This window comes from Wyeomyia smithii, chromosome 2 (assembly GCF_029784165.1).
Source record: "Wyeomyia smithii strain HCP4-BCI-WySm-NY-G18 chromosome 2, ASM2978416v1, whole genome shotgun sequence".
Classification (NCBI taxonomy): Eukaryota; Metazoa; Arthropoda; class Insecta; order Diptera; family Culicidae; genus Wyeomyia; species Wyeomyia smithii.
Genome location: NC_073695.1, coordinates 185,690,356 through 185,700,572, shown reverse-complemented (window position 1 = coordinate 185,700,572; position 10,217 = coordinate 185,690,356). Strand labels below are relative to the sequence as shown.

The following is a 10,217-nucleotide window of genomic DNA, read 5'->3' as shown; positions in this document are numbered from 1 at the left end:
GGAAGTGGCCAATGCAGCCTATATTAGGAAATATTTTTTTTTTGTATTATTCCTGATGAAAAATCCTGAAGATAGAAGTGTCGCACGCTTTATTTGATGCAATAATGTAAATGTCCCCATTTCCGGGTTCCTACGGGGTATCCGGATCATCTCGGTAGTGGCCAACGTAATCTGTATTCAAAAATATGTCTTCTTGATGGTTCCTGATGAAAAGTCTTGAAGGTAGAAGTGTCGCACGCTTTATTTGATGCAAAAATGTAAATGTCCCAATTCCGGGTTCCTCCGGGGAATCTGGATCGTTCCGGGAGTGGCCAACGTAATCTGTATTTAAAAAAATATGTCTTTTGGATGATTTCTGATGAAAAATCCTGAAGATAGAGGTGTCGCATGCTATATTTTGATGCAGAAATGTGAATTCTCCCACTACGGGTTCCTTCGGGGCCTCCAGGTCGTTCCGGAAGTGGCCAATGCAGCCTATATTCAGATATATGTCTTTTAAAAGATTCCTGATAAAAAATCCTAAAGATAGAGGTGTAACACGCTATATTTGGTGCAAAAACGTAAATGTCCCCTACTAAAGGTTCCTCTGAGGACTTCCGGATGAAAAATAGCCATTTCTCGATGAGTTCTTGGCCGATTCCGGATCTTGATGAACCATTCGCTTCAGAAATGATTTTGTCATCTATTCCAATGATGCAAATGGGCATTTTTATCAGGTAACCGATTACCAAATCCATCCAAAAATTAGCAGGTTTGACATGCCTACTGGAACTCAGGAATATTTCCTATATCCGGTGACCTAGGCCAGATCTGGGGTCAGAAATTGAAACTTCAAAAGTTTTCCAGTTCAATGGTGTTCGAATTATTAAAATCGAATAACGTTTAGCAAAGCTATAGCATTTCAAATTTCATCAAAATTTTGCCTATCCTACTCATTTTGACTACCCCCTGTATAATATTGATCATGCAGTTGAAGAAATTGATGGTTGCTGCTTGATTACCACAGACAACTTAAAAAAGGCGCCATTTCCCTAAACAAAATCTTAATTTCATTTTAAGATATTTCGAAAACTGATGCTTTTAAAAAAATAATCATCGGGAGCTTTTTTCAAAATTATTAATAGAACATCAACTACTACATCTTTTGAATATGATTATTTTTGAACAAAAATGGTATTGACAGAATGCGGTGTTTATGAAGAACAACTTTATTTTAAAAAAATGGGCATCACCATTGTATTCGGAACTTTCAGAAAAACCATATAAAATATATACAAATACACTAAGGTCGCTTTCTATGCGGTTTTTTTACGCGTGTTTTTGATGCGGCTTTTTTACGCGGATTCCGGAATTTGCGCGGATTCCGGTATACCGCGTAATTTTTTTACGCTGATTTCGGTTTCTCTTCACCCGGATTGCAGAATTTACGCGTTTTTTACGCGGATTCCGGAATTTACGCAGTTTTCTTACGCGGATTCTGGATTTTACGCTGTTTTTTACGCGGATTCCGGAATTCACGCGGTTTTTTTACGCGAATTTCGGAATTTACGCGTTTTTTTACGCGGCACGTATCCCTCGCGTAAAAAGCGATTTTAGTGTAAAACAAAAGCATTTCATAAAAATCAGCTGATATTTCAGTGAGTTATGTTTTTTTGTAAGAAAAACAGATTTTTTTTGCTTTCGTTGCACAAATATTTTTGGACTGTTTATTTTATAGTGCTACAAATGGAAGAAAACAGCAACTTTTCATGTGATTTAGTGCAAGCAATAGCTTTAGTCGTGTGTTATTTGCGTCCAAAATTTTGATTTTACCTATAAGTAATGAGTAGTTTCAAAATAAATAACATGTTTTATGTTCCAGTTATTTAAGAATATGAAAAATGTTTTTCAGTTCTTTGAGAATGAAAAGTTATCAATGTTGGACTAAAACTGTAGACATGTTATAATACTCTGGTTATTTAATAAATACTTCTGCTACTAACGCGATTTCAAATTTTAAGTCCCTGAAATCCTGTCAACATTACATACATAGCTGACCAGCTCACGAAATAAGCGTAACATTTACTGCATAATGGCACCGCTTATCATTTACATTCGATTTACTACCCCAACTGCAGATGTATCTCCATAAATCATTCTCGAAAATGCCAAAACCGCATCTTCCCGCTGCCCGCAATAAAGAAAAACCCAGACGACAGCCGTGATTGGTGAATGAAATTTCTCTCAAATAAAATCGTCTTGACGCATTGGAATTAAATTACACCGCCCTGGGTCAAAGAGAGCTGCTAGGGACCTTCGCACCGGCATCTATCCATAGAAGCACAGGCAGAAACATTAGCCAAAGCGGCGGTGTGTGGTGTGGTGACAACATTTGATGAATGAATGCTACGGATAAATGAAACATATTTCATCGTTAGCTACCTTTCGGGGGCCTCCAAGTACACTACATAAGATGCTGTCCAATCGCTTCGCGGTCCCTACATTTTGTCCTCGAATACCGAAACCTAAACGAGTCCGATTTGGTAGGCAAAAGGGTGTAGACACTGCCGATAGCACTGCGCAACGCGCGGAATTTGCTTAATCTTGTCGATAACCCGGCTGTTGTCCCTTTCGGCATAAATATTCGCTCGTTTGCCATTCGCATTTTCGGCAGGAGGCGATGCTGTGTTGTGACTTGTTGCAATTCAATAAATTATGCTTCCGCGGCCTTTATCGGATCGCTTCTCCGGGCTTTGCGGTCCAAATTTCGGAGAATTATTTCGGCTATTCCACAGTATCAGAGCTCGACAAACGCAGACCAACGTCTCGAACGTTTAACGGGACATGAGGGAAGTGATATTTATGGGATTTTCAAGCTGAACTTGAATGCTTGGTTTGCTAAACCTTTATTTTATTCTAACCTTTTCCTTTCGATTTCAATTTATCCAAAAAGGGCTCACATTATTCAAAAACTGTACTAAAGTCGCTATCAAAAATAGTTTGTGATAGAATTTGCTGGAAAAATTACTAACAAAGTTAAACTTGGAAATTGACAAAATGCCCAATAGTAAAAAAAAAAAATCAGTTCTAGACTACCGTCTTAATCCTTGAAAAATAAAAGAAAAATAAATCTGAACACACACACAATTCGATTACCTCTAGTAACAAACTTCGTTTCAATGCAGTTGTTTTTCAATCTATTCTGTAACGTAAAAATGCGTATAAAAAGTAATTCTAATTTAATCCATTTCTTCTTTCCGTTGCGCCTCATGATAGTGCATTTTGAATGTGTTGGTTGTGTATACTACTACCCTACTACATCACATAGTTTCTACATTTGCATGTATTAAATACGGTGTGTTGCCATCTAGCGTCTGTTAACGTTCATACTTTTGGTAGAGGTATTTTTTTATATATCATACTTCAATATATCTGTTGCATTCAACATTGCGTGCTAATCCATAGTGGGTAAACATTCTGTTGTAGTGAAGACACAAACCTCTATCAATCGTGCCGATAGTCGAGGCAATGCAGTGATTAACACACTTTAACGTACACCTACTAGTGAAGCGAAATCATTTGCGTTGATGAAGCGTTGTACATCGAGTTCTGCACCTATTGAAACTTTTTTGTACGAATTACATTCCTTTCGTTGGACTGATTGACTAGTGAGGGTCACACTAGCTGTCACTGCTTCTGAAAACATCTCTTGCTGAGCTAAACTAAACACATCGATTCTCAATAACAGTAAACTATAGTTGATAGCCCTAGTTCCGGCTTAAGCCAACAATGAAGCCTTTTGCTGCCAGCACTCCGCGGCATTTGATGTGCACTTGGTAACGAGTAGTCCATGTAGCTCGATATGCACCAAGCTCCAACTCACTCAAAACTTGGTGGGGTAGAAGATCTAGAATAGATTTAAAAAAAATATAGTAGATGTGACATGTCCAGAAAGTGATCAAATAGTATACCTTGCGGGTCACTGTGTGTCAGCAGCTGAATATCCTGTTCTCCGCAATACTTCTGGAGTTGTGGTGGTACCACACAGCAAGCTGCTAGGTTAATCTGAGTGATGGACGGATGAACAGTGGAGCCTTCATAGAGAGTTTCCAGCGATTCCACATCTAGATCGGCAATACCTAATTGACCAATCTTGCATACTTTTGCATACTTTTCCAATGTACTCCATAGCTTCTTCAAATTTCCAACCGCATTATCACTACCAACAGCCCATTCGATGACTCCCTCCTTCACCTCTCCGTTCATTTCTCCATCCCCTGAACTATTGGCCGCCCGCGGATGATAAGCCAGTATCACATTGTCTAGGTATGAAACATTCAGAGTTTCGAACAACGTCTCGACTGCCTCGGTTAGGCCTGCTTCCGAGTAGTGAGTTAGAAATATCTTCGCTCCAATTTTGATATCCGTACGATTATGTTCTTTAACCTTCTCCAGCAGGTCATTGTTCTTTCGAGTCACAAGCGTAGGTTTGTTGCTGTCGTCGCTTTCAATAAACTCAGCTTCGGCGAATGTAGACCGTAAACAGTCAGTTAGCTGGAATGTAAGGAAAAAAAATGGAAGCTTCAAAATCATTTGTTCCCGCAACACAAAACATACTCTGGCAACCGGTCAAAACTATCGAAATAGAGAATCAATAGCACTATAAATAGGTCGAAACGAAAAAACCAAGCTGCGATAAATCTACAGTTCGGCACGGCAGCAACAAGTCCGTCGTACATATTTCTCCTAATGGGACGTGGATCGACTTTCTCTCGTCAATAATTTGCTGCGAAGCGCACCGAATGGAAACAGCAGCAACGCCGTAGGTTGCTTCAAACAAATTTTAGTCGGTTGGGCAGACGAAAACTCGTTGAAAATGTGATTAGAATATGACGAAAGAATTAAGAAACAACACGATCTTGATTTCATTCCTTAACCTGTTATCTTTGTCGCTACAATATAACTAATAATCTAAAGCACTAGTTGTGGCCTAAAATTGTTGACGACACTGAGAAAAATTGAGGAAACCGCGATTATATATAAAAACATAACCGAGACGCTTACATTCCGTTGTCGGCACTTGGCCTTCAGGTAATTAAATGCATACTTTGCAGTCAACTAATAATATACTACCGATACTAGTGAATAGTACGTACGACGACTGGCTTTGACAACTTTACTATCAAAGAACGACAAATGAAAATATATAAGCATCTACTTAAGCATCACAAACAAGTTTTCTAAAGTTTCTAATACCGTTCTAGATATGTGATAATTTTCCTTAAAGATAAGTTACTGAACACAATTACCGCGTTTTGTGGTATGAATACAAACCAATCAAATTGTCAGCAATAAGTGAAAAATTCACGACTCATCAAAAAGATATGATGAGTTTTGAAATCAACCTAACGTTTCGTTATAACCACTGACATCCTGCAATCTGGCACTCCGACAGCAGCGCAGGAAGCTCTGCGGATATTTTAAAAATAGGAACTTTTGTCGAAAACCAGTTGCGCAAAATAAACTGCAAATTTCATAACAACAGTGACTAATAGGTTAATCATTTAGAGCAAGTTGTGCCATTGTTTGTAGAGTAATCAGTTTGAGTTTGTTAAACAGCTAATGTTTTTTCGGAAATGATTGACTTTTTACAACATTAATTCCACATTTCCCAAAGGCTTGGAAATGAATTTCTTTTTACGTTTTTATCTAAAAATAAAAGAGGAAACAGAATCTTTCCAACAAACGATATTCAAGTTCCAACTGACAGGCCATGGTCACAGCGACAGACGCGAGTGTGTGTCTCGCAATCGATTCAAGGCGATCAGTCAATGAATATCTATAAGCTTCCTTGCAGTGAAGCATTACTCATAGCGCTCGCAAAGTTTTTATTTTGCTTGGTCATCGTGATTATTCGAGTCTCGCAGTCACAAAACCGGCGACTGCCCGGCTACGTCATAGTGGTGAAATTTACTAACGATTTCAACGTCGCTCCGCCGCTGGGGAGGAAGCCAACTTTTTCCGCACTTTGCCTGGGTAAGCTATTCGCTGTACGAGAGTTAAGGGTAAAACGGAAGACTATAGTGTCAAAGTTTTGATAAAACAAATTATTAAACTTATTTTCCTATCAAGAATCACGATCACACTAGGCACAATTTCTTTCACGAAAATGCAACTGATAATTGACCCCATCAACCCTGCTCCCACATATGCTGTTATGGCAATCTAATCATTCACAAAACTTGCTCAGTCCCTTGTTTCACGGTATTGCGTTCAATTGTAATGAATAAAGATACAAACAAAACATAATCTAACATTTTTATACACTCCATACTCCACGAGGATAGCGGTGATCGAAAAATGTCAACGCTGTCCCGAAGTTTATGTGCCTTAAATCGTACTCGAGCGTAGACCATCGATCTTTCTCCAAAACAAATTAGTGAGCAAAAGCTATGACAGTAAAAGTTGTTTGAGAACCCTTCAACAAAACAGTATAATAAGAAATATCTTATAGTAGAGTTGAATGATTCGATTATCAGTTAGTTCGGCCTTGAGACCGGATGAAACATAGACAAAACGAAATCATCGTAAGATATGGACTCAATTATTTGGTACTTCATTAAATCCAACTACCCCCGGAGGTATTTGTTGACAAGTTGTTGAAGTTTGCTACAATATTGATTCTCAGAATAATCGGTTTCAACATTCGATAGTATTTTTCTCCGAAGAATTGTGAATGAATTGTATCTAGTATCTAAGAGCATTTGCCGACAGTTGATAAGATGTCAATGATGGATAGTGGAGCTTGCTGTGGGTAACATCAATTTGTAATAACAAAAATGTATTCGTTCTTTTTACAAATTAAGTGCTTCATGTGACGATTTTTTTCCATTCCATTCCATGATCGATGAACATTTCATTAACTGCTTCGATAACTGATCGCCAAGACACATTTTGATTTTGTGTGGAATTATCTGTTTTCAAAATCCTTTTCAGTATTCTAGTCGAGTTTATCAATATTTTCAAGCACTATTTAAAATATTTTTTATTTTGCAAAAATACCAATTCGTTCTGAACAGCACGCATACAGTACCTCATAACTAACGCTGAACAATGGTATTCTCTGGCCTTAAAGCAACTGCGTAGACATTATTTTTGTCTTGTCACTTATTTATGTATATTCACCAAGGTCCACTGCTATCTGCTTGGTCCATCGCATAAAACAAATGCTAACAAACCTATTATTTTACCAAAACAGCATCCATCCGAATAGAAGAGGAACAAGAGGAAGAAATTGTTTTGCATTTTTTTTTCAACTCAATTTTAGATTTTATTTAGGTCTTGAGATTACGAAGCTGGTGTAAGCAACACGCAACATAAATGGAATAACTATTGATGTTGCCTTCACAATCTTCTACTAGTTTAGTCACACAGAAATCTTTTTACACTAGCAACAAACAAGCAACTCGATATACTAAAAAAAAACTAAACTAAAACCCGCACCATTTGCAAACCACACTTCCAGCGAATAAACAGCACCGATGTATGTATATTAAATCTGCCAAAACAGCAATAAATTACCCCATCGAATCAGTTTCAATATATTTCCACCCGTTTGGCAGACGCCCTTCTTTCCCGCCCGAATATACATTACAGCCGGACACAGCTCAATGCGACTAGGTATCTATTTTTACCCAACAGGCCCTCATTAATCGGACGACTTTTGGAGTCGAGAGCTTACCTCATCCGTTGGTTTCTGGCCAGCTTTCTTCCGGAGGTCGCTAACGTTCAGCACATTTCCGGTGCTGACAATCACGTTGATGTTCTCCTTCAGTAAGTGGGACAACATTTTTGCCTCCGTCGATCTCCTGGCTGGAATATTTCACTTCGTTCGATAAACAATTGAATGAATTTTGTTTGATAAAGTACGAATCATAAAAGTATGAAAGAACAGCGATTTCACACCCTGTGTGTAGCCTTGAAAGATAAGGCTACTGTCAGAGCTCAAACACAAACACAAGGTGTCAAACTGATGTCAGAAACGGGAGAAAAGATACACTTCCAACACTATTTGTTTTGTAAATCGACACCGTTGAGTAGCAATCTCAAATTCCAACTCGACTCTACCAAGTTCGTGTGTTGATGCACTTTTTGAATGAAGTTACGGTGCAATTTGTAGAAATATATCAGCAACACTAAGCCGTGGAAAGTAGATATATGTGGCTGTTTATATAAGCTGTCAGCAATATGGAATGATCGTACAAAATAAACCGGTTCACTGAGCAGCGTCTTAAATACTAAATCGCTAAACTAAAGCGTGTCCGCGATGGAGCAAAACTTCTCTCGGCAGAGAATACGCTGTTCTTAGAAATATTTTTATCAGCTATCGCGTAAACACTCATCCAGTGCCATTCGACAAGTCTACGTTTTTCACTAATGTTTACACACTTCGTACACATACACGAATTCACTTTACGCAAACCTGGAATCACATGTTGGTACAAGTTGAACTTCAAATAAAAATCTGTATAGTTTGAGTTGCCTTGAGCTTATATCATATCATGCACTTAAAACCACAACGATATCATCTAACTCAAACACTGTTTGTTACACTTAATCGTTATTAATGATAAGCAACTCTGATCCGAGAAACAAGCAGTGAGCACCTTTCCTACATTCCATACATCAACGGAATTCGATGTCGAGCTTGCGCAGAGCGTTGCACCTTATGCCTGCTACGGCCACGTGCTTCTTACCCCAGTGGCTCGCTCGAAGCATCGTCATCGATTCACCGCAGAAGCGTGTGGTGGTGTCATGATGGATATTTACACTCCTCAGTTTCACGACGTCGTAGCACGGGGTGTTTAAATTATCAGAAAATGTTGATAAAACGTTTGAATTGTTATTTACCTAAAGTTTTCAACTTGCCGTTGGCTATAATAATTTCAATTCCGCTCGAAAGATTACATTGCAATGATTTCAGAGTGGGACGAATCTTTAGAAAGTACAACATGTTTCATACTTTAAAAAACATTTCGTGATTCATAGAAAGCATATTTTCTAAACTTCATGAAATATTATAAAATATGTGTCTTGTGTCTGGAATGTTATAAAAATAACTTTCAAACATAATCAATATTAAAAAAATTTATGTTCGAATTTATAAAACGTCCACAACGTGAAAAACTTCTTATTGCCATATACTGCCATTCTACGCATAGTTGTCCCATGTTACTTTCAGTTGATTTTCATTTTTCATGTATTATATTTTATATTCTTGCAAATCTGCCAAAACTATCATGTTTTTTTCTGAAAATATTTAAAAACAATATTAAATTCGTTCGTCCCATCGCATTTTTTATTTTCTATTCCAAATTTGTCCACTATACAATAATTCTCATATTTACTATTTTGCTAAGGAGGTTCTTTCGCAATATTTGGCAACAAGATTCAGTAACACTATATGAGATTTCGTATACTTTATGCCATAATTTCAGTTGGGTTGAAAAAAGGTGGAAGTCCGTAACGCAGTGGTGAACAGCAATCGCCCTCATTTCAAATCGTTCGAAATCAAAAAAATAGACGGTGACTTATTGAAAGATGGCTGGACCGATTTTCATGAAATTAGTCGCAAATGAAAAATCTAGTTGCCCAGAAATTACTATTGAATTTACAGCAATCGGACTGTAACTTTGTCTGTTTTGTATCGAGATGTGACAATCATGAAACTTCATTATGTCAGAAACCACACAACCGATTTGAACAAAACTGATATCAAATGAACAAAAAAAAATTAATAAATTTTTAATGACTGAACTTGTGGTTCCAAAGCTTTGAACAGAAACGCGATCCGGAGACTGTTTAAGGGGTTATGTATACCTTTTTGCTCGAGCAAAAGAGGAAAGTTTGTTTTTTTTTTGGCGTGTAGCAGCTTTGTTATTGCCAAAAAATAGTAATTTTCTTAATGTTCAGATAATCAACAACAACAAAAACACGTTTGTTCATAAGAAATACCAATTACTTGTGAAGTAATGGCCCACCCAAAACGCTTTTAATTTGCAGAGGTTTGACCCAGCAGATCAACTGAAATTAAAAAACTCATATTGTTTGGCTAGATTTGAAGTGTGTCGGGTATCTGAACATGCTACTAATTTCATAAGTATTTTGCTTTTAGAGAGATTTGGAACGTTTTTCCCGAAAAAACACATGTTTTGAGCGCTGAAAATTGTGTGCATTTT

General features: G+C 37.6%; 1 protein-coding gene across 1 annotated transcript; it reads right to left on the bottom strand.

Moving 5' to 3' along the window:
- Nucleotides 1–2,861: 2,861 nt before the first annotated feature.
- Nucleotides 2,862–8,641, bottom strand: LOC129724669 (glutamate--cysteine ligase regulatory subunit). Its single transcript, XM_055679748.1, has 3 exons — nucleotides 7,721–8,641; nucleotides 3,951–4,533; nucleotides 2,862–3,886 (listed from the first exon to the last, which is right to left on the bottom strand). The coding sequence occupies exons 1-3, from the start codon at nucleotides 7,826–7,828 to the stop codon at nucleotides 3,747–3,749; spliced, it is 831 nt and encodes a 276-aa protein (XP_055535723.1). The 5' UTR covers nucleotides 7,829–8,641; the 3' UTR covers nucleotides 2,862–3,746.
- Between the last annotated feature and the right edge of the window lie 1,576 nt (nucleotides 8,642–10,217).

Coding starts and splice junctions, on each gene's coding strand:
- LOC129724669 (XM_055679748.1), bottom strand. CDS start 7,828: ATGTTGTCCCACTTACTGAAGGAGAACATCAACGTGATTGTCAGCACC. Junction 4,534..7,720: donor GCCAGAAACCAACGGATGAG/GTAAGCTCTCGA, acceptor CTTACATTCCAG/CTAACTGACTGTTTACGGTC. Junction 3,887..3,950: donor GACACACAGTGACCCGCAAG/GTATACTATTTG, acceptor AATCTATTCTAG/ATCTTCTACCCCACCAAGTT.